The sequence below is a fragment of the Leptonotus elevatus genome, chromosome 19, assembly GCF_054856555.1.
Source record: "Leptonotus elevatus isolate MCC_2025b chromosome 19, RoL_Lele_1.0, whole genome shotgun sequence".
In the NCBI taxonomy this organism is placed as follows: Eukaryota; Metazoa; Chordata; class Actinopteri; order Syngnathiformes; family Syngnathidae; genus Leptonotus; species Leptonotus elevatus.
The window spans coordinates 14,323,264-14,349,363 of NC_141257.1; the positions used below are offsets into that span (position 1 = coordinate 14,323,264).

The window sequence follows — 26,100 nt, forward strand, 5'->3', positions numbered from 1 at the left end:
GGTGCCCCGCGGTTCCCTCTCCCCTTCCCCTTGCCGCCTCCTGGTTCCTACTCCCTCGTCACCCTTCCTCTTCCTCCCCCCTCTTCCTGCTGCCCTGCCGCCGCCCTTTCCCCTTCTTGTCGTCTCCTCCCCCCGTCCCGTCTCCTTCCCCTCTCCATCTTCCCCCCCCTCCCCTGGGTGAGGGGCTTCATCCATGGCCCGGGTCTCGAGCCTCCGGGGGTTGGCTGGCGGGGGGGTTGTGGCCTGCCCGCTCCAGTGAGCCTCCTGGGACCTCGGACGGGCCCCGGGATTGCTCTCCGGCCGGTGGCCCCCACGGGACCCAGGGGTTGTGCCCTGGCGCTGCTGCGGCCTGGGGGGCTTGTGCTTGCCCTGTCCTGGCCGGGGTCGACGGCTCTCTTCTGTGGTGGAGGTTTTCATGCATGCACCAGCATCTACAGAAATTCAAACACAATCTGCTTCTTCCCCTGGTCGCTGGACGATGTCTTTGGATCTCACTCTGCTTCATCTATCCTTCCTTCCTTTCTTCAGTCTTTCCTTTGGTCTCTTGAGGTCTCCCTAATTTGTTGGAATTTAGATGTTTCTGGGGTTGGTAAAAGATTCTGGTTTGTAACCCTGTGGGTAATAGGTGGTGTCTGGTATGTGCTGGATTTCCCTTTTCTTTCTTTTATTTGATCCTTCCTCGGATCTCCTGACAATTTCACGACTAGCGGAATTCTGAAGTTTTTGGTTTAGGTGAAAGAGGGTATGGGATTTTGAATAGGTTTCAGGTGAATTAATGAGCACAAACTTACACGCATGCACACACACGCGCACGCACACACGCGCGCACACACACACACAAAAAGAGAGAGCAATGATGACATAATTATCGAATAAACAATACTGAGCTCTCTTAAAAAAAAAAAAAAATTATTACATCATCATTACATTAACATCTGGAAGCGTCAATCACTCAGTCAAAAACTAGAATTTAGACCCCAGTATTGAGCAAGTGTACCTAATGTTGTGGCCGCCTAAAAACAAGAATAGTAGTAGTTGTAGTAGTAGTAGCAGAAGTAGTAGTAGTAGTCGACGACAGTATTGAGCAAGTGTACCTAATGTTGTGGCCGCCTGCTATTCTTAAAATCACCACCAGAGTGCAGTAACGCAAATGCACATCAAAACACACTAACAGCATCTGGCAGTGGCTCTTGAGATTTGACAGAAATGTTCTTTCAGTAATGGCTTGGTCTCTGACGTCACGTGTCTACATGTTTTGGCTCATTCCCCACAAGGCTTGTACACCTCAGTCGCCATTTTTAATGTACAGTACTGTACATGAAATTGTTCAAACGGTTACTAGAGCGCTAACAAAATTCACTGGTTCAGTGTACTGAGATGTGGTATTTTGTCAAATAAGGAAAAGCATAGCTCTGTGTGTTGCATCCCGGTAACGTGACAGTGAGTCAGCATGAAGGAAGCGGAAACTGAAGCAGATTAATGGAATTTAGCGGTTACTTACGATCAATAACGTGTTCTGTGAAAATGTGAAACCCAAAGCTACCAAAAAATGTCATACACACACCAGTCACAGCACTACACCTGTCTAACACTCACATTTACATTTCTTGATAGCGAACACACTTACATTCACACGTCAACTGAACCCAGACGGACTGCACAGAAGTCAGGAAAATTAACCACTACGATGTCAATGTGAGTCATTGACATTGACATAAAAGCATTTCAGTATTGCAACAATTTTACAGTACGTATTACATAACTACTATAGTTTTATATTATTATTTATAGGGATGTTCGATGTCACTTTTTTTTCTCGAGTAGTCGCAGATACTGATACCACTAGTACTTTTAATACATGAAATTTCTATTAAACCAATGACAGATAATTTTAAAGACCTATACATTCTAATATAGCACTTGTCCCTAACTAATTTAATCCCAGTCATTTTCACTAAAACAAACTCCTTCACTCCCGGGTGTTTTACTGGATTTTGACTGATTTTGCAAGGCCCACAGAATATTGTGTTCTATTGCTATAAAAACATGAAAGCCCTAAAAAGAAAGATAGATTAAAGTCTCTTCTTTCATCAGGGAAAAAAGTATATTTCTATTTGTTTCCGTTTTGCAGCAATTAGCAATAGAATATAAGTTTCATCATTATTCACTATTTAGAATTCTGAGTAATTGAGGGGTTTTTCAACATGGTCCTGGTTCATTTCCTATGCTCTGCTGCCACCTGCTGGCCGTTTGTGTAATAACTACCATTTCTTCAACCGTTCTTTGCAGTTGAGAGGCTGCATCAAAGCCCTCTGTATGCTTTAGCATTAAAAAAAAACAAAAATCAAACGTATAAATACGTCTTTGGGACACTTACAACATTTAAAATATAACTATGTTTCTGGGAGCAAATGATTCATGAATTGCATGAAATGAATGGCAATTTTCTATTTTTACTATTTGTTCATAAAATATTTTGTTTAGAACACCCAATAAAATTAATTAAAATAAATGACATTGAAATTGAAATTAAATAAATTAAACTTAACCAGAAAAAGTCCCAATCGAAATATGTGGTTGTACAACTTCATCCAACCGATGTTGGTATCAGCTGCCTTAAAATAAGGTCCTAGCCTATCGCTAATTATTCATATTCAATTATTCACATTAGATTTAATTGTATTTTTCTTCTGATCAACAAATTAAATCAAATTTTACTCCAGTGTTATCAAAAATGACTGCTAGCCTAATAAAGGGGTAGAAAAGATGTCATCTGCGCTTGTGTGTGTGTCTGCATATGTGTTGTAGACGGGCACAGGTGTCTCTTACCCCCTCTACTCTCGCTGTCTGCTGGCTTCACCTGGATTGGACGGTTCATCTGGAAGCAAATAAACATGTGACGCCGTCAGTTTCAATGCTCAAACATTGAGAGTCCAATAAAAATAAGAAACATTTACATATGGAATATATATATATATATATATATATATATATATATATATATATATATATTAGTTTTTTATGTATTTATTTAGCACAACACTTCTTGCCGCAACATTAGGTACACCTACATCTAATGTAATTAAGCATTTTGGGACATGTCAATGATTTCGTATTTGCAAACTAAAGACAGTGATATTTGTTTGTTATTGTGGCTGTACTTTGTAGTTATGGAGCTAGGAGTGGGAATCTATTTAGAATTTTTTTTGATTGAAAATGATTTGCTTGACAATGATTTCTCCAATTTATAGATGTGCAAAGAATTGTCATGATCTACTCCAGTCTGACTCGCTAATGCTATTTAGCGCGCTACTCACTTTTATCACTCAAAAGAACGGCTTTTTGTACAAAACACTTCAAGAATGTAAACAGAGAAGCATCTTAACATTGCTCACCGGCATGTGCTCTTCATATGCTGCGAAAAACAACTTTTATTTGCATAACTTGATCGTGACTTTTTGCTTCTACTCGCTATTGTGGCTACGATTTAACAGTGTATCAGAGCGTGTGGAACCACACTGCCTCTAAATGGCCAAATAGTGTACAACATGAACAGTGCTCCCAATAAAGGCACACACAAACAAGGGCAAAACGGTATCAAATCATTTAAATAAAATCAATTTGGGGACATTTAAATTTGGCTATATGAAAAGGGTAAATATAGACAAAGCTCTAAAATGTGAATATGTCAATTGAGGACGACTACTGTAATTTATTTCAATCAAAATTGAGCGGTACGGCTCACATATGAAATGTTATTAGGTGTACCTAATAAAGTGTTCCAACGAGTGTATTATTGAAGGCTCTTCCGTTTTACCTTCCCTCCAATGACTCTCTCTGAGAATCCACTCTAATCCCAAGTCTAGCGTTCCTTCCGCCCCTATCGCGCCAAAACCAGGAAAAGCACACCCACCCACACAGGATTGGGCAAGTGATGAGATTAAGAACACTCGCCCTGCTAATCTGGATTACAGGAGCATGCAGCATCAGACTATAGCCAAGATATTCTGAGCCTGACAGAGAGGCAAAAGGCGTACGGGGTTATAGGGTGGGGAGAGTAAATGGAAATGAAAGATTGACCGAAAAGGGGGCAAGCACAACAACACAGGATTAAACTTCCTTTTCATCAAGTGTCGGAATTTATTTTTCCTCCTCTTTTATTTAGCCAAGCCCTATATGAAATTGCACTTGAGCGCCTTTCAAATATGGAGAGCCTAAAATAGGAAAGGGGGTGTTGCGCAAAAGGGAAATAAAAAAACAGTAGGGGGTTTAAATAAAGGGAGAAACGCAGATTGAGGGATTGAATGGAGCATATGGAGGGAGACAAGGCAGGAGGATGGCGACGTGTGTATGTGTAAAGCGTGTTTGTGTTGGGGGATTGGTGGGGGTATGCATGTAGCAGAGTGCCACTCTGTTAACTGTGTCTTAATGAAGGTCTTAATTATGGAGCTGGTGACATTTCAGCCACTCACTGATCTCATGTCACTGATTAATCCGCTGTGATCGGTCACCAGGAGACATTATTGATCGCTCTCGGCCTCCGGGACCCGCATGCACAACTGCTCTTGACTCCTCGCTGAAATAACACCAACACCTGCTGCACGGGGCCCTTATGTCTCTTCACTGAGGGGGGTCCCCATTGATTGCACCAATTAGACGGGAAGGGGAAAGTTGCTGTAGGGGGAAAGTCTTAAAATTATACAGCAATTAGTCAAGCAAACACTGGTCATCCTTGCTATGATAAACTAGTACACTTAATTAGTCACACCTGCAAGACCTATAGGAGATGCTAGCCTGCTTCCTGAGGGCAGTCTAGGAGCCCTTGAGCAAGGTCTGAAGGTCTACTGATGTTGAATTTTATGGAGGATCAAAAATAGCAACAAAATAAAAACAAATATAAAAATAGAATTCCAAATTTAAATACCCAAAAAATAAATATAAATGGAAATAAAATCAACAAAAATATACATACATACATACATGAATAAATAAATATATGAAATATGAATCCAACCCATGACACGCTTAGGACCGCCCACTCATTTGAATAACATTTTGACTTGACAGAGCGTCTGCAGCATGAAACAAATGTGAGAGCAGAGCGTTTTTATTTATTGATTATTTAATTCTATTTATATATTTACTTTTGTATTTATTTCAACATTTATTTTTTTAATCTCTTTTATTTATTTAGGGATATATATATTTTGTTTTTTATTTTTGCATTTATTTTTACTTAATTTATTAATCAAATTTGTATATCCATTTTTATTTTCATTAAAATTACATTTTATTTATTAATATGCTTTTTATTTTTGCCATTTTTGGTCCTCCATAGAATTTAGCCATGTTGTGCAGCCGGGATCATAGAGACGTGTGTAGCACGTCAACATGATAATGTCCATTTCTGGTTCTAAACACACGTAAAATCCTAATTTGTGGAGTTAATCGCTTCTACACTCATGGTTCAAAAAATTGATAAAGTCTAGCACAACATGCACATAATTTGACTTTAACACTGTATTTCGGCGACCTAATTTAGCTCCGACCTATACGTTGAATTGGTAATTAACAACATGCATTATTTGGTATTTGTAAGTATGCCTGCCATTGTGGCCTTTGTATTTATTCCGTGTCTATCTGAACAGTCACAGATCGATGTGGTGAATTTCAATTAAACTCCATGCAGTGTTGTTGTTGGTGGGATCTTAAAAGCCTCGACCAATTGTCTCCTTGCCCACTGTTTGCTTCGGCATCAATTACCTCACATTCTGTTTGTGCTGCACCACTTAAAGCTGTTTCACAGGACATTATAGTAATATGTGGAGATACTGGTGGCTGCCATAGTTACTGCGTCGGCGACTTGTCAAGTCCACTGCCCAATACATACTGTCTGTGTTGTTGAATAGCAGACTAGATCTCTTAACAAACATACATTATCTTATACTGAGTCACTGTATTTTGCACATTCAGGACATTCAGATAATGAATTAGAAGATGCAATAGGCTATGATACATAGGCATATGTTACAATAATTTACAGTTAGTTAAATATGCGTAAAGCAATTTAAGGTTATTGGATTTTTTTGTTTGTTTGGCAGATTTAATTAGCTGATGTTTGCTTTGCACAAATAGATTGGCATTGGTAGAGGTCTGTGGCCAATAAGAGACTTTCAGTGATGACAAAGCAAATATTTTGTCAACACTGTATGAACGACACGGACTGGTATACAGTGTATATAGTAGTGGTGCAACGGATCGGATCGCTTTTCGGATCAGAAAAAAAAAAAGAGATAAATAGTACTTTGCCTTCATTTATTTTGTAAAGCGATTTTTGCATTAAATAAAAAAAAAATCAAAATGTCTAATATAGCCGTGTAGGATTTAGGAACACAACTTTTAAGTGCACTATGAGGCAGAAACATTCTCATGTTTACATGGTTTATGAGTAAAATAAGATATTAATGGCTTAAAGTTGTTTTCCTATAATCTTAACAGCTAAGTTTGAAATTTTGAGTTGAATGTTTTTCTTTTTTAATGGGGAAAAGTGTTTTATAAAATAAAAGAAGACAAAGTTCTATAGCTTTTTTTCTTTTTTTAAATGAAAAGACCTCAACGTACAATTTAAGCATTTCCCTTCCTCTAAAAATGGAGAGTGAAATACAAAGTAGCCTTGGTCCAGAATATTGAAAAAGAATTCAAGTAAGACAGGTACCATCCGTCAAACTTACTTACCAGCCCGGCAGCCAGACACTCGTTGGTCATGCTAACAGCTAGCCGCTAGCCACTTACGTCATACAATGTCGGCATAATTAATTAGAGGTTTCTTAGCGTCCTAAATTAGCGAATGAACATGAGTTCGGGATAGCGTTGTTTTGATGTTGACTACAATGTCAATCAACTATGATAAAGAAACGTTTAAAAGGGAAGTCAAGCTAGCCATCACGCCACGACGTGGACGAATTTCAAAGTAAAAGTGTACTAAGGCTATTTGCATTGCCGTCGATGTATTACTGTATTTGGTCAACTTTATTTTGAAGTTAGATTTAGCGTGTTACGTTAACTATGTTTCAGTCTCCTTGAAATGTCAGAATGGTATTGACTGTGAATGCGCACTTATAATGTATTTTTATAAAGCACTAATTGTACAATTTTAATCAGCTGCTACTTGCTTAGCATATATGTTATGTTGTTGTAATTAGGAAATAAAAATAAATATTGACATAACATTTGCAAAACATGTCGACATTGTCCATATTCCTCTGTATTTTTAAAGTGTGCTGACATATTAGCATCGACAAAAACGTTTATTTTTACTTCATCAAGGCTGGATGAGCCCGATGTGGCCCCGTACTTTGTCAACATTTAAAGTTCAGTTTATAATACCGTCCTATAATTCCTTTAAGCCTATATTTATAGTTTTGTGCATCACACTGCGTCAGACAGCGCAGACCAGTGTAACATTAAAGTAAATAGCAATGGTGTACTAATTGAGTTCTTTCTCTCTCTCTTTATTTAAAAATCATGATTTGAATTAATGTTCCATTATAACGTGTGTGTGTGTGTGTGTGTGTGTGTGTGTGTGTGTGTGTGTGTGTGTGTGTGTGTGTGTGTGTGTGTGTGTGGGGGGGTGTGTGTGTGGGGGTGTGTGTGTGTGTGTGGGGGTGTGGGGGTGTGTGTGTGTGTGTGTGTGTGTGTTCATTTATTTTAAACATTGCACTTATGCAGCTTCACATACAGTAGCTTTTAGGGTAAGAAGCATATTTGGTACCTTATGTAGCAATGATTGCCATATGAAATGAGTCATTAGACTGCTGCATCACTTAAAAGGAAAGTGGAGTAAAAATAAATTAATAAAATATATCAACGTATGTAAATATAAATATGTACATAAATAAAATATATCAATATATATGTTAATATAAATATATATATAAATAAAAAATATATTTAAATATAATATATACATAAATAAAATATATAAATATATTAATAACAAAATACAATTAAATAATATAAGATAAAATCAGGTTATTTATTCATCAGAATGCCATGTTTAGACTAGTGATGGCACATAGAACATATAGCAACTTTTTTTTTACTTGACTTCCCCTTTAAATACATACTGTATAATGATTCTTACTAGACCTTGTATTCATCATTATTAAAGTTGTCAAAAGTAATCGATTAATCGACAAGTAATCGATTATCAAATTAATCGACAGCTATTTTAATAATCGAGTAATTTTAACCCATTTTTTAATTGAAAATTATCCAACTCCTTTGATATCGGTATATCAACAGTAATTGTTTACTGATTTCTGTAGTCCCTTATGAAAGATTATATTCTAGGGCAATTCTAATTTCCTCAATCGATTCGATTCACAAGAGTTCAGTTCGATTAGATTTTTCCTGCTTCTATTCGATTCACTTCAGTTCTATCCGACATTGATTAACTATGGAACATAAATTATTCTTAAATGTCAAGGACATGATTTAAAAAAAACTCCACAAATATTAAATTCTAAAGAAAAGTTTGCAGGGGCAGTAACTTAAAATATTCTGAATTGTCTTAAAGTGCAATAAGTCAGGTCTTTCATAAATGTAAGAAAATACATTTGAATTCATATAAACAGTACATTTCAAGAAAACAGTAAGATCAAAAAAAATCGGCCTTTAAAATTCTATTTTCTTAAGAATTTATAAGGGGGAAAAGAGATATTTAAATAATCGATTCATGGTTTTATGAATGGATATTGGGCCCAAAAAGGAAAATTGATTTGATGTAGATTATTCGATTTTTACAACCCAGCCCTATTATATTCTGTGTTTTGATCCAAATAAGACATTTGCAAACATCTGTTTTTACTTTGGAAAACATTGACTGAACCGGTAACATAGTACATCAATCCCCCATTTTTAATCACTATATGAATACGAAGTACAGAAAAGCTACCAATCACTGGTTGATAAACAGTAATCAGGGGGGAAAATGCTTGAATAATCTATATAGATTATTCGATTCAGAGAATATTCAATAGTGACAGCACTAAATAGCTAATTTTAATTATATATAAAAAGACAATACAAAGAAAAAAGTATGGTGAAATGGAATCAAATGAGTGCAACATCATCATCTCCAGTGACATGTTTAAACGCTGGTGGTGGCCAACAAAGACAAACAGTGAGGGCCATGATGGCAGAGATAAGGGCGGAACAGCAGATGGCCCTGGTAGATATACAAGAGGGACAACAGTGAGAAGTGGAGGCCATCGAGGCTGAGCCACTCCAGATCGACACGGCAACCGGCCCCCGGGCTCGGATGACTACCTTACTCGCATTGGCCATCGCCATGACAACACCTGCGATGAGAACCACCAGCCGATCAGGTAAACAGCACGCGGCGGAGATGAGAGACAAACAAATGAAAAAGGACAAAGGGTGTTTATGGGTCGGGAGTCGGGAGATGGAGGGATTAGATTGGTGTGGAAAGGGAGTGTAGGGAAGAAAAAGAACAGCACGGGGGGAGAAGCATACAGATTTGTGCCTGTTGAATGTTAGCCTTGAGAGCAGATCTCCCTCTGAGGCTTCATCACTAACACATTTTACAACCTTTTCCTGTTGCTACCTCCCCCTCCCCTCCGCTGTACGGCTTGTTTACGAAAATATTGTGCAGCTCATCATCACACGGCGCACTGCACACAAAATGATGTTCTATATTCATCGATCACAGGGCTTAACGCACATGCCACATCTCCTCTTGGTATCATAAATTGGACTCCCTATTCGAGTTACGTCGTACCTGACCTACGTCGCTTCGACTTTACGGCGCCCATGCCTTTTCCGTAGCATGTTCTTTTTCGTTAATTTCCCACAGTAATCACGCCTTTTTAAAGTTATTTAAAGTGGCGTTGTTGTTACCTCCAGCAACGGACGTCCATCTAGCAGGTCGGCTCGTCATCAGGCACGTCACATTTCCGTGTTTGAATTAGCAGAATTCGAAATTTGAATTAGCTCCGCTCTGCCGTCCGTCAGCAATGAACGTCTGTGCGAAAACACCAAATAATGGTTCCGGCATCTTCCGGGTCGCGCAAATATCCATCCATCCATTTTCTTAACCTCTTATCCTCACCAGGGTCGCGCAAATATGTTTTTTTTTAAATTACTGTACAAAGTATTTTGATGTAAATATTGACTTTTAACGGTGAAATCCGACTTAAGTCGAAATTCAAGTTACATCCGCCGTAACTTGAGGACTCACTACACACTGTGCACATGTGACATAAGGGACATCATCTTTATGCGCTGTGAAACTATAAGGGATTTGGGGAGATTACTACGTATTAAATCCATAGATTATCCAATCATATCATAGTTTCTGGTAAACATCACCAAATGCTGTCCATACTGCTAGGGAGTGGTGCTTGTTCCCAAATAAAATACATTTTCATTCTCTCGGGCAGCTGAAATGCGTTTGAGATTATATAAATGGTGACATTTTTCTTTCCTTTCTATTACGGGGCGAGCGGATGAAAATCTCACTCTTTTCCGCCTGTGTTGCATCTTTCTCGCCTCCATTCTCTTCAATTTTGCTTCTGAATGGCTAATATATCAGTGCATCTCCTTTGCTCTTTCAAGAACATTTACAGAGCGGAGGCAGACTTGGAGGTGGGTTGGGGGGTGGGGTGTTTAGAGGGGTGGGGCTGTGGGGCACAAAGACAATTTTCCTTCTTCGCCCTCCCTCCACTCCGCTCCATCACATAGCGGCGCTGGCCATTGCATCGTGCCGGGTCGCTTAGCAACCTGGCATCCCTTGTCCCAGCTGTCTCCAGGCAACGAGACCTGCGACCATAATCAACCTGCCACCTCCCCCTTCCTCCCCGCTTGCTTCCTCTCCTGTCTCTGCTGCTTTTGCATCTCCATCCTTGTCGACACACTCAAGGGAGAAGGCACAGGTGGAAATTGATATATTCACATATGAAAATACAAATATAAAGGTGATAAATACATGTTATGAAAGGTCACGTGAAGAGTTGGAATAAAGCCTGGAAGATGGGAAAGCAAGAGATGCATAAGTGCTCTGTTATTGTTCTACACACAAACAGATAGAAACAAGAGCAGTAGGCTACCATAAATCCGGCTCCTGTGACAAACACCAGATATCAACCAGACTGACAGCTCGTCAGTGCACAGTTCGATAATATTCAATCACTTGAGTCAGTCTGGAGCATCAAAGCTGCCGCACCGCCACTGTGTCTAATGCGCATCAACATTCACTCTCCATTCAAAATCAGATCAGTTTTTAAAGCCATACCGCTGGCAAAGATCAACTTTCATTGGGGACAAAAAGGAATCTGAATTAACCAAATTGAGTTTTGATGATTGGCACTCAATAGGGCACACAGGGCACCAGACTATATATCACTGTAAAAAAATTAAATAAAATAATATTTCCTTGGAAAAAAACCTATTAAAGATTTTTCACTCAGAAATTCTAAGTAAAATCTACAAGGAGAGTTTTGAGTACATTTGATCAGTTTATAAAAAAAAAAAAAGGTTACTCAAGCGTTGAGGAACAAACTCATAACCTTCAGCTTGGGAGACAGCCACACTACTACCTGAGCCATGCCACTCTTTCTGTTTGCCACTATGCTACATTGCTAATGTGTCCAAAATGAGACCAAAAAACAGCCTCTTGGCGGTACAAGAATTCTGCCTGACACCATCAATATGCTAACAAACAGTAGGAGCGTCATGGCTCAGGTGGTAGAGTGGCTGTCACCCAACCTGATGATTGTTGGTTCATTCCTCAACCCTTGAGTCGTTTTTTTTTTAAAATATATTAACTGGTAAAATGTACTCAACCTCTCCTTGTAAAATTTACTTAGGATTTCAGAGCGAAAAAAAAATGTACTAGGTCTTTTCTAGTAAATATTACTCTTTTTCTTTTCTTTTTTTCTACAGTGTACAACTTTGTTGTATTTTGGTGTAGACTAGAGCTACACTGAGAGCTGTCATACCTGAATTTATATTCAAATTACATCACATTGCATGGCCAAGTCCTTCACTGTTTATGTTTTAAATTACAATATACTAAGAGCGAGTCTCTGCACTTAAATTATGATCAGATTTTTGATGATTGGTGCGGGATAGTATTACTTTCTGCTGCTATTGATGCTTTTTCTGAATCTGTGTAGAGATTTGTTCAGTGAATGCTATTATTATTATTTACCGGTATTTTTTTTTTTTTAATCATCCCATTGGGTGGCACAATTATGTGAGGACAATTTGGGGAGGGGGGATGGTCTCATTAAGTGCAATGTCGAGACTCTACTGTACAAATATTGCACCAAATTCAAAGGTAATTCGAGGAGCCTCTTTGATAGGCCAAGTCAGCTGTGACCACTCCCACAATAGGACAGCCCCTCCCTCATTCAGATCTGCCAGCATGTGCTAGTCTGCGAAATTACCAACACCAAGTCTAACTCACCTCCACAAAGAGTTACGCCGAACACTGCGAAGGATTTACGCCGTTAAAAAAAAATTTGAGCACTATATGTTAGCAACATCTTAACCCTTCACATCAATTGTTATTATATTCTATGGGAAAAAATATTTTCTAAACACAAACTGGAGCGTTCAAGAACAGATTGTGTTCAACCTTAGACCCTCTGTATTAGTTGTAACAGTAAAAAGTAATTTTGATTGCAATCCTGTAAACAAACAGCAATGAAAAATAACTTCCTTAATAAAAGAAAACTCTCATCTCTTCAGCCTGTTAAATATTCATGTCAGCTGCTGTTTGACTCGACTCAGTGGAGCAGAGAGGAAACAGAACGGAGTGTTGGACAGATTTCCTTCACAGAAGTACAGTATGTGAGTGCCGATAACTTTGCTCATTTTCAATTGGACCATGTTTTTGCCATGATAACTCCACCGTGCAATGCGTAGACAACACGCACTTTAGATTAGCAGCCTAATGCCAAAGTTGCAAGAGCCCACCACACCCCCCTTCCACTTTTGTGTGAACCCCTTGCATGCGCACAGAATCAAACAATCCCCCACCCCCAAAACACACTATTTCTCAGTAACAGATGTCTGTATTTAAGCTGATAAACACACTGCCTCAACGCACGTGATGATTTGCCTTTATAGAACAAAAATCTGAATAATTTTCAATTCTGAATAAATTTCCTGGAACAATGATGTCTAAACTTTTTATTTTAAGGGCTGCATACAGAATAATCAAAGGATATCAAGGCCACTTTGACATTGTCTGACTTAATTAAAAATGTAGAAATACATCCACCCATCCATCTACCCATCCATCCATCCATTTTCTTGACCGCTTAATCCTCACAAGGGTCGCTGGAGACTATCCCAGCTTGCTTTGGGCAGTAGGCGGGGTACACCCTGAACTGGTTGCCAGCAAATCCAGGACGTATAAATACATTTTATTTTAAATATGACCATGCTCCCAAAGACGTATTTATACGTTTCCATGTGTTTTTTATGCTAGCGCATACAGAAGGCTTTGATGCAGCCTCCGAACTAAAGAGAATGATTGAAGCAATGGTAGTTATTACAAAAATGGCCAGCACGTGGCAGCAGAGTATAAGAGAACAACCAGGGCCATGTTGCAAAAATCTCTTCCCCCACTGTCTAAAACTGATTTGTGAACAATGATGAAACATAGCTCTATTCAAATGCTAAATGCTGCAAAATGGAAACAGATAGAAATATACTTTTTATCCTGATGAAAGAAGACACTCTAATCTTTATTTTGGTATGTTCCAGGTTTTTATAGCAATATAGCACAATATTCTGTGGGCCTTGCAAAATTAGTCAAAATCCAGTAAAACAGCCGGGAGCGAAGAAGGTTGCTTCAGTGAAAATGGTTGATAGTGAATAAGTGAACCTAAAAAGTAAATCAATTGTGCACTATAGCTATTTTAGCAGGTTTTTAGTTCATTATTTAAACAAGACAAACAGTTTGGGATTTTTCATGATTTTGGGGTGGCCCACACCCTTGTATCCCCCTAGAATAGATCCGCCCAAGCCCTGAGCTAATCTCCACATTCAGAATCAAAAGAAGAGTATTCAGTAATGTTTTTAAAGCAGTGTTTACTTGAGGATCTTCATTAATGTGGTATGTTCACAAATCAGACCTTTACACAGACAGCGGAACATGGATGCAAACATTTTTGCTTCTGAAACTGAAAGATCTGACTTCATTAATTAAATTACAAAGAGAAATATTTCTGTTTTAGTTTTAAATAGTTTCTTTGCATATCTACAAAAGTTGGCTGTGTCAAAAGTAATTTTTTGTATATGCTGAGGGCCGCTAGAAAATGGACGGTGGGCCGCAAATGGCTTGCGGGTCGTAGTTTGGACACCACTGTCCTGGAACTTTTGAGACAAAATGCAGGCAAGTCTGAGTCTTTCGTTCCTTTAGTGTGTTATTTCAGATACTCATTCAGTCATCATAATCATTCCCAAAACTCACTAAATATCTGAAGCCACTTCAACTACATTCATTCGTCACAGGTTATTTCAGGGCAAACGTTATTTGGATTTATTATTTTAATCTGGTTCAAATGTCAAACAGTGCCAACAATGTAATCCTATGAACACATTACATGTGAAACAAGAGGCTTCACACACAATTAAGAACCACATCTTTACCCCAAAAATCATCATGTCATATGATGCTATAAAAAGGCTGTGCTATAATTAGACATTTATTTTTGACTATTGATAAACCTCCTCTGCTCTGTCTGGATGCTTATGGCTGACTACATGTCACAATTAGTCACACGTTCCACTCCGATGCAGCCCTTAGCTCTCATATGGACAGCCCATACGCACACACGAAGCCATCCCATAATACAACCTCCATCTACCATTATCTATGAATGAGCGTGCCCTTCACTTGGGATGTATGTGCATGACACAAAAGCAAAGAGACACAGACACAAAAGCAGTACATCCCTCATTAAACTGTGTTAGTGTGAACACCTGCCCACTTTCCCTACCCCCTTCGCACATACAAACACACACATTCTCCTGTCACATGATTAAATAGTGATTGCATTTAAAATTAAGAGTGGGGCATTGTAGCAAATATTAATTCAGTTAAGTGACTTTTGATGACGGGCAATATACGGCGTTTGTAATGAAGCAGAGATGAGACAATGTGTGTAGCCGACTGGCTCGCTCACCAGTGACAAATGGCGTTGCTGTTCAATAATGGCTTCTCTTAATGTACGATAAACGTATGTTTGCACGCTGACAAGCCACATAATGAGCGGATTACAGTCAAAGGACACAAGTAAGGGTGCAGAATTGGACGGGACCTCCCCACTGTCTCGTCTCACTTGTAGATTCACACACTCTCACCTGAAACAAAACACAAGGCCAGGTGCTGCTGTTTGCCATCTGTCAGCCTCTGCTTTCTTGTGGGGGTCTGTTGGGTCTCTCTAATGTACTTATATAAAAACGCCATAAGATACAAGTGATGGGGCAATTAAATTGGCTTTAAAGGGGAAGTCAACCCCCCCTAAAAATCTTGACAATAATATAGTATATATATATATATATATATATATATATATATATATAATACATATATATATATATATATATATATATATATATATATATATATATATATATATATATATAATACATAAATAAATAAAATATGCAAAAAGCAATTCCAACAGTTTTTATCAATATCAGAAGGCGGCCATTTTGCCACTTGCTGTCGAGTGAAGATGACAACACTGTTGCTCGGGTCTCAGGTAACAACCAATCAATCACAGCTCAGCTGCAGAAAACAGGTAAGCCGTGATTGGTCGTTGCCTGAGCCCTGAGCAACTGTGAAGTAATAAACTTAAAAAAATAAAACTATTACTGAAACTAACTCAAACTAGGCATTTTTTAAATAACTAAAACTAATGAAAATGAACAGAACCACCCCGAAAACTAATTAAAACAAACTAAATTAAGAACAACAAAACTCAAAACGAAATAAAAACTAACTAAAATGAAAATTCTAAAACTATGATAACCTTGGTTTAGACTAAGGTCACATATGACATATTGTCAAGAAATGTTGTGAAAGTAGTATAAAGAATAATTATAAAAATAGTTTGCAGGATTGACAAACAAAGGGACAAAAATACTGCAAATTTATATTCTCTTTTTTCAGTTTGTCATAATTAAAGCCCTCCCCCGCTCAGGAATGCAAATGATAAAATCCTGTCAGTATAATTCCTACCATCTCACATCATTTGCCATGAACGAAGAAGTAGTCTGCTCATTGGCCATTGACATACAATCAAAAACACTGCTATTTTACATATGAACAGATGCTAAATGAATTTGTTTGTTCTTTGTGCCATTTGACTTACAATGGAAGTGGAAAAACTCAGTTTTTGCAACACTAATATTGTTTTATTGACACCGTCGGCGTATTTGTTTATTATTGTGATTGTAGATTATAGGGGTTGCCAAGGTAATGACAGACACATCGTTTTTGTAATTAAATTATTTTAATGTAAAACGATTATATATTACTTTCTTTCTTTAAATCAGTTAAATAGCAAGGAGTGCATTGCATTCTCTTATTTGACAGCAAAGAAAACAGCTCACAGTACCAATATTCTTATAGTCTATATTCAGGTGCGTGTTTCCCCTCAGTTCTGTAATTGCATTTTTTTTTTTTTGCGCAGGTCTGGCCATGAGACGCCAGAGTCCATTATTCTTAGGCGGTGTGGGTGCAATTAGATGACAATTACACCACAGCCGGGAGCAGGACTGGGGAGGTCTGGCCTGTGTAGAGCTAATAAGATGGTTTTGTCTTTATTTAAGCAAAGACAAAGGGTGGTTGGGGCCTGTTGAGCACAGAAGCTTGTTCCGGACAGTTTAGAGGTAAGAGATTTTGGGCTGGTAGAGTAAAAAGAGGGAGAGGAGGGGGGACTTTAGCTATGGGACCTGCTGATCCCCTACAAAAGGTCAGGAAGGTCACACTACTGTCACGCTAACAATGGGATTAGTTTTGTCACAACCATACTAGCAGCCTGCCCTGTCAAATTGTCACTAAGATAGCAAAATAGGCAATGGCCTGCCTTTATAATAACACCCCCCAAGTTACAAGCAAATAAATAAATACAGCAGACCTACACCAAGGCTAAATAATCCTAAACTGGATCAGCCATTGAATGTACACCTTCATAGAGACTCACCACCTGCATATACCTGAACTATATTTATATCATAATAACATTTGAAGTTTAAGTCAACTCAAATCCAAAACCTCCACGCCGTGGTTTGTTTTTCATTATTTATTAGTGGACAATGCGGGACATGACACAATTTTTAAAGGTTTAATGGAAATCTGGTAGGTATGGGGGGATAATCCTACAAACAATTTGAAAAATTAAAACTGGCTCTTAAATAAATTTGATGTTATAACATTGGTGCCTTGAGATTCAAGTTGAATTTGTTCCCTGGCGGCGCTCATACATCAGAAACACTGTTCCAACCCAAAAAACTATTTTCGTATTTGTGTATTTTAATAATTAAAAATATCACTCTGTATTAGGGGTGTCAGGCGATTACATTTTTTAAATCATAATTAATCGCATGACTTCAATTACAACACTATGTATTTGGCACTTCGTATGACACACATGTTGTTTGTATGTAATTTCATCTTGTTCTGTAATTTTATTTTATGGGGACTACAGATGGAAATTAGCATTGTGCTAAATCTGGTGCAGCCATCTTTTTAATGTTACTGCACACTGTCCTTTAAATAAACTAAACTCAAACTCAATAGTTAACTCATGATTATTTGCAAATTTTATACCTGTTCTAAATGTACAAAGAAAATATTTTTTCAAGTTTCATACTCTTAACATAAAAGTGATTTTTTTTTTAATTAATAGAAATATGGCTGCATCTTGTATTCATTGATACAGTAATTTCATAAAATTGAGTTAAAATTGAAAAGATGTACTGTACTGTGATATTAATTTGTGTTGAGGTAATTTTCTGCCACTAGATGGCATAATTGCATTTGTAAGACATTGGTGACAGCTCAGTGCATTTTTCTTTTCATATTAAGAGCTATCTAATCTTTAACATGAAGTAACTTGTGAAATTCTGCAAATTTTTTAAATTGTAAAATACAACTTGACCCCAGTCTCCACAAATATATGCATTATTGTTAAATTTATTACTGGTAAATTTTGACATGGATGTGTCTGCTGAATTGCGACTGGAACTCCACCAGTACAGGCTTTCCAAGTAAGGGGCATTAATCGTGCCTTTAAAAAATTTGTTGCGTTAAATTAACTCAAAATTAACGCACTCATTTTGACACCCCTACTCTATATCAAATAGTAATAACATAATTAAATAGAATGTAAAGAAAATAAACAGCCTGTGCATCCTGATTTAACGCTGCAATCCATCTTAGTTTGCTGCTCCTTCTGCCAGTAAAATAGTCATGCAGACACAAATGAAGAAGAATAGTACAGTCAACCCCTGCATACTTGTGGCTAGGCATGCATGCATTTACATATTTACAGGTTGTAAAGAGAAAAAATCTATCCATTTATAAAATCCTATACAATATATATATATATATATATATATATACACACACACACACATAGAGAGAGAGGATAAAGAATATATGGCAGGGAATGCTTTTAGACTCAAATATCTGTTGCTCTTAAAACATCAAATATTGACGCTAAATATTTCAATATTGTTTTGCATTTTGTTAACATTTAGCTAAGCGGACTTTCCTACGGCAATGCTATGCAGTTGTTACATGTGTTGCTAACATAATTGACATGCATGTTTATTTTAAATGAGTCATCGGCTTTAGAACAAACCTTTGGATGGACATTCATGAGGAGTGGTTGGAAAAAAAAAGAACTGAAGGATGTCAATTCCCACCAAAATAACAAAAAGGAAACAAACTGGGGGTGGGGTGTAAAGTCTTGTTAGTAAAAGAGGAAGCAAATGCAAGTTGGGTGTGCACTCAGTCTCAGTCATCCCTCGCCTTGTCGCCTCATCTCTCATATAGTGGCTTATTATAGAGACGTGGCTGTCATGTCATATTTAGCTCTGGAGATGTTGGCACACCTGCTGCTTGGCTATGCTAATATAGCTACTTTGATTCAAATTCGGAAGGAGGTGCCACGTTGAAAGAGATACACATGAAAGCGGGCCTCATGGCGCTGACATGGAGCAAAGAAGTGGATGGATGCAGAAACATAAGAGGGAGAGCAGCTTCCTTTGACCTTTGATTGGAGACGATCTGCTAAAGGGGAAGTTGAGGCGTGCAAGTCAAACTTGGTTAGTTTCCCCCTTGCGTCACACTGAGACTGTCTGAGTCCTTTTTTTCTTTTCTTTTCTTTTCTACATACATGTGAGCTGGCACGGCCTTAAAAAGACAAAGGCACTACTCACCCCTGGCAGTGTCTTCTGCTCGTGCAGTGCATTCTGGGCTTTGAGGGCAGACTCACGTGCGCAGTATGTCAGGAAGGCACATCCTGGAAACGTGGACAAATAGAGAAACATCAGCAAATGTTAAACTCATGTCATTTGAATGTCAAATTTGTGTGCTACTCAGTGTGTAATGTCAGTCAGTATTGGGCGTGTCATGTGATATGGATTTAGCCAGCCTAGAAGGCCAGTGCATTGTTGTGGACTTTTGCCGATATAGGCTTACTGTAACGTAGGTCATCATCATCAGATGAGTTTTAGGTTTAGCAATTTTATTAGGACCAATGCACTACAATAGGAGAACAGATAAAAAAAAAATTATATTGTAAAAAGCCCCTTACGCAACACTTGTATTTTCCACATACAGAAGAACAAATAGACAAGGGATAACAGTACTAAATTTTGCCCCATGCTATGGCAAAAATGAAAATGAAGACCAATAATAACTTCATTGCAAATTGTGCAGGTAGCTGCATTAATCTGCTACTCTAAAACAGGAGTATCTGTGGGTGACAAGTGATTACATTTTTTTATCGTAATTAATCGCAGGACTTCAATAGTTAGCTCACAATTAATCGCAAATGTTATATTTGTTCTAAACGTACAATAAAAAGCACAATTTAAAAATCTGAATTTTCATACTCTTGTTAACATAAAAGTGGAAAAAATTAAACTAATAGAAATATGGCTACATTTTTAGTCATTGTTACAGTAATTTCATAATAATTCATAAAATTTTGTTAAAATTAAAAAGATGTCTCGTTGGTGCTGGATTTCACTGTGTTTCATCTTTCTCTCCTTTGATCCTTGCTCTGGTCTCCTAACAACTTCTCGACTCAGGTTTCAGGTGAATTAAAGAGCACAAAGTCACACGCACGCGCGCACACACGCGCGCGCACACACACACTTGTCTTTGTTTCATCGTGGGGACATCTCATTGACATAATGCATTTCCTAGCCCTTTCCCCTAACCCCAACCATCAAAAATGATTGCCTACCCCCATTCCTTACCCTAACCTCAACCATAACCCAATTCAAACCTAAACTCTAAAACCAAGTCTTGACCCTCAAAAAGAGGTCTGAACTTGTGGGGACGACTAAAATGTCCCCACAAATTCAAGTCGGTCCCCACAACGGTAGTTAAACCTGGAAAAACACGCGTTTTGTGGGCCCCACAATGTAATAAAGACAAAATCACACACGCGCGCGCAAAAAAAAAAAAAAAAAAAAAGAGAGCAATGATGATAGCATGCTGACTCGGTAAGACTGCCGAATGAACAATACAGAGCTCTCAAAAAAAAAAAAAGATGGACTTAACCGTGAAAAATTAGTGTGGTATTGATTTGTGATTAGGTCATTTTTCTGCCACTAGATGGCATAACTGCATTTGTAAGACATTAGTGACAGCTCAGTGCATTTTTCTTTTCATATTAAGAGCCATCTAATCTTTAACATAAAGTCACTTGTGAAATTCTGCACATTTTCAAAATTGTAAAATACAACTTGACCCCAGTCTCCACAAATATATGCATTATTATTAAATTTATTACTGCTAAATTTTGACGTGGACGTGTCTGCTGCAACTGGAATTTACCCAGTACAGGCTTTCCAAATAAGGGACGGTCATGAATCGCACGTTCAAAAAATTTGTGGTGTTAAAGGAACTTTAAATTAACTGAAAATGAACGCACTAATTTTGACACCACTATATTAACGTGTCTTTTTTCCTACTATTTCCTAAAATATTGAAATTGCTGTAAACATAAAAAATAGTGGTGTCCAAACTATGACCAGGGGGCCATTTGTGGCCCGCCATCCATTTTTACGTGGCCCGTGGCATATACTAAAAATGAGACCTACTCCAAATAAATTTGTTTTATATACTGTAGAGCTTTTCAAATATGTAAATTAATTATTTTAAATTAAACAAGTAACAACATTTCTCTTCGTAACACTGTGGTGAAAAGAGATAATTAATCTGATGATAATTCATTTTTACACGCAAAAATGGTTTCTTCCACTTAATGTCACATAAATGATTCCCAAGTAACTGCTTTAAAAATTGTCATCTTACGACAAATTGCTCCTGTTTTGCTTCTGCAAGCTGTTCAGTGCAGGGGCTTATATTTTATGGTGGGTTAGAGGGTCTCGAGTCGACCACTCCAAAACCTGGTCAATTCCTAAACTATTTGCCTTATAGAAAGCTTATATATCAACAACATGAAATTACTTGATTGACTGATTTTGGTGCACTTGATAAAGTAAAAAAAAAAAAAAAAACTGGCCCTTGCATCCTTTGATTTTTTTTTATATGTGGCCCTCGGACAAAAAGGTTTGGACACCGCAGATCTAAAACAACAGAACGTTAATTGCTGACAACATACGCAAAACTAATAAAAACGTCATCAGGTAGTCCTTAGTGATACACTTTATGGACAAAAAGTCGTAGGGAACCCAACAAGTACATCACCAGCCAGTGGAAATTTAACATTTGGAATACCCCCTATGCATCTATAACATATTCTCGTCTATTTAGATGAATTTCTCTACAATATTGGCGTGTCTGTTGGGTTTTTGTGTTCATCTATCCAGAAAGTGGATAAGGACATGGCTCACAATAACATTAGTGTATGGTGACCAAATGGCGAGGACGCTTGGGATCTATAATTCCGATCCATCTGTGATTTCAAAATGATCTAGGATTTGCATTTAGAGCGCCCAACTGTCATTGGTGGTCAACATGTCACAGATAAATTGTTATGTTAAAGGCCATCTTTACAGTTAAAGCCTACCATACCGACAGAAAACCTAAATATACTAAATATGGTCACCGTAGTTGAGGAAAGGCCTTTGTTTGGGTCAGTCTCGTTGCAAACAGAAAGTGCCTTTCATGAAGTTAGTAGAACTGTCCACAGTACATCTAGGTAAGATGACGAATTAGGATTCAAGGGAGCTAAAGGCTCTAGCGCAACCCCTGATTGATTGATAAATACATTGAGAAGCGTGTTGAATACTTATGTCCATATAAAGTAAAGCAACCAGCTGAAACTAAGACCAAAATAACAGTTCACAACAATTCAAAAACAGAATTCTCACTTTAAAGTCAGAATTGTGACTTTAATGTAAGAATTCTTAGAATAAAGTGAGAATCCTGCCAAACTCTTTTTGTCCTTTCTTCACTGGCCCTAATCTTCTTCCGTAGAATATAAAGCCATTGAGTCTAAATGTATGTTATACGTATGTAAACGGCCTTCATTAACCTTTTAGGGCTCCCACCAATCATGAATATGTAAATATATGCAGAGGAAGTGTCATAGGTGTTGGAGGACCGATGCCACCTGGGCTACAAGTCTCCCAAGTGACTGATGGTTTATGTGAATTTATATGAAGCCTCTGCTTTCCACATGGAGATTTGCATTTGAAATGACAGCGAGGATAATTATTAACCTAACAGCTTTACTCTGTCTGTCAATGCATGTGTATAATATACTTTACGGGTTTATACTCAGGTGGTGGAGTGACTTTCTCATAATCAGGTTCGATCCCAGAAACCTGTTGATTTCAAGTGTTTCATAAAATGGGTGAAATCTCTGCATGTTCAGCTTTGAAAGACCTCGTACAGGGATCTGCGACTGCAACCTGTGGCTCTTTCATCGCCCTGCACTATGACTTTGGAAAATAATGAGTATTTACTTAAGATTCACATTAGTTCATTTGTTTTTCAAACGTAATTCTAAATTTGAAGATTCTAGTGCTATTGTAGAATAATGATGATGAAATAAAACTTTTTTTGTCACTCAAAATATGCATCACAAGAGCTGATAGCCGTCACCTGGCGGAGGGGGCAGAGTTCGAGACCTGTGCTCTATACCAGTGTTTCCCAACCAGTGGTACGTGAGCACATTTCAAGAGGTATGTGAAAAAATATAATAATCTAATCTCCAAAATCAATATGACACAGCCACGCCAGAATCACAACAGCCGCATGTCTGCTCAGTCTCTTGCTTGCAGGGTTGCTAAACAATCGCCTATTTGAAGTAATTGCCTCCAATTAACTTATTTTCCCCTCTTTCTTGGTAAGCAGAGAATGAGGAGGCACATGGAAGAGGAGCCTCCTCTCCTCCAAAAAGAGAAAAAGGCCTTTTTTGCGCTGTTCTAAAAAAAAACAACAACAAAATCTACTCATGTTGCCCCAAACGCAACATGAGTAGCACACGGGTCTGTTCTAAATATAGCTCACGAGTGATGGGACATTAACTTACTAAAACAGAATAACACATTGTGTTCAATAGGGAAAAAATTCAGTTTTTATTTACTCAAATATTTAAATATTTAATACAGCATTTAAAGTAGTGCTGTCAAACTTAAAGCGTTAACGAATTAATTAATCACTAAAAAAATATCGCATTAATCTTGTATTAACGCAGATTAATCGCACTATTAATTTTGACCACAAATTATCCTTTAGTTTGACAAAGGATGGCTCCGTTAAAGGTAGCAGAGGTTGTGTTTGAGCAATAAACATAACTACATGCATTAAAGTAAAGCATTCAATAAATGTTTGTGTATGACATTCAGAATATTTGTTCATGTTAAATTATCGGGGTCATTTTCTCCCCACACTTTTTTAAATGCAAGTAATTAACTGGTTAGAAAAAAAGGAAGATGAGTGTGTGCAGTGGATCAAAAATGTTGAAAACTTCCTCATAACATTAAATGGGTTTTTTTTTTAGTACACATAACTGGTGCTCTTCAAATTTGGCGGACCAAAAATGTTGATAAAAGCCTTTTTAATTAATCGGGATTAATCAAAATTCTAAAATGTGATTAATCTGATGTAATCGTTTGACAGCTCTAATTTAAAGTTTAAATGCCCGTTTAAAGGGGATTCAAAGTAGCTCTAATTTTTTTTGTGGTAAATATAAGAGTTAAGGCAGGTTTATTCTTAATCTTGATTAGTATTTTTTTTTTTAGCTACTACTGTACTTATTTATTTTTAAAGTAACATTTTTACTTTTATAGTTAACGTGAAAAGAATGCCTAAGAATTAAATGTTCAATTTAAGGAAACAAAATAAAATGACTTTCATTTAATGATCATCAGTTGTATTAGTTCTACTTTTGGAGAATCGCCAACATGCATGAGTGAGGGTGTACTTACACATGGTACAACAAAAAGGTTTGGGGGTACACAGGCCCCAAAAAAATAATATGCTGATGTTCAGGAGCAAAATCACAGTAACCAGGTCAAATAAATATTCTAATTGGCTCTATGAAAAAGCTCTTTTTGTTTCAAGTTCACATTGTCCACACGCAAAAAAAAAAAGTTAACACAGAAGCAGATGGCATTTTTGGTTAAAATGTTTTCTTTTCCTGCAGGTAGCTAATCATAAACGCAATATTGCGCTGCAGTTCAAGTGTGTCACCGCACATTTGCGCACAAAGAATATTGCATCTTGACCGCGGTCAGGCCAGCTTCAATTCGAAGTCAAGTCAGCTGCCACAACGATTTGTGACAGTCAATCAAAACCTGAGCAATATTATCTGTGTTATAGGAGTCTTTTTGACACCATCTTGAATGGCATGTTATTAGAATGTGTAAGTGTACTTAATGTTGAATTATGTTGAATTATAAAGTGACATGACAGCTTAGCCCGTCCGTCTTTACACAGAGTGCTCTACATTCAATTTACCTTTGTGCATCCCTGTGTATTTGTCCTTAATCACAGTCAGCTCATAAATCTTGCCGAATTGCTCAAAGATGGGCTTCAGGTCCTTTTCCTCAAGGTTTCGGGGTATTTGCCCAATGAAGAGCTTGATTGCGTCAGGCTCCTTCATTGAGAGTCTGTGGAGGAACAAGAAACACACAAACACACTGAGCGGAGGCTGTGAGGAGGTGCCTGTGGGCTTGACTTCACACTGCACAGGAGGTGCAAACAGGAGGTTGGCAAGGAGGTGCAGATGGAAGAATTCAGTCAAATGTGATTGTAAAACCTCATGCCAGTAGCTCGAGAAGTATCTGGAGAATGATTTTGCCTTGATACACAGTTTAATTACAATGGATTCAAACTTTAACATACAACATGTCAATCAAAGGTATACATTAATACAAGAGGTTTTACAAAAAATATAGCAGTTACCAGTCAGAAATTATAACCATTTTATGGCACCTATCTCCATTTCCAGGGGCTCATATTAGTAGTATTTGTACAACTCACTGTATATAGATCACATTAGCAACACTGACTTATAGTTATGATGTTGGATAATAAAACCTATTTGGCACCATACAAAGAGACATTTTATGATGCTTTACTGCCAAATCTGTGGAAACTGAATGCTATATTATTATAGGGAGGATAGTACAAACATATTCACATGTAAATGTGACATTTAAATGCAACAATTGTAATTAATTTTGTATTCATATATTACTGTAATAAAAGTACAGAAAATGTAAGATATGTACATTTGGAATCCATTGTGATGATATACGACCGTTCATATTCACAGATGGTGATGTCCGTGTAATAATAATGACAACATTTAATCCCTTACATCATGACAGTGTGTG

General features: G+C 37.6%; 1 protein-coding gene across 5 annotated transcripts in view; it reads right to left on the minus strand.

The window, feature by feature from the left end:
- celf3a (cugbp, Elav-like family member 3a) overlaps positions 1 to 26,100 on the minus strand; it is a 40,356-nt gene that overhangs the window by 13,735 nt on the left and 521 nt on the right. For 3 of the 5 annotated variants that reach the window (XR_015091052.1, XM_086061958.1, XM_086061957.1), the window contains exons 2-4: positions 25,220 to 25,371; positions 19,492 to 19,574; positions 2,830 to 2,878 (exon numbers count right to left, since the gene is read on the minus strand). Coding sequence is in view for 4 of the 5 variants with exons in the window: in XM_086061958.1 (XP_085918084.1) it covers positions 2,830 to 2,878; positions 19,492 to 19,574; positions 25,220 to 25,364 (277 nt within the window). In the remaining variant the exon portion in view is untranslated. Of the gene's footprint in view, positions 1 to 2,829; positions 2,879 to 9,921; positions 10,184 to 19,491; positions 19,575 to 25,219; positions 25,372 to 26,100 lie in introns of those variants that run through there. The other 2 variants (XM_086061960.1, XM_086061959.1) reach the window with 2 other exon arrangements.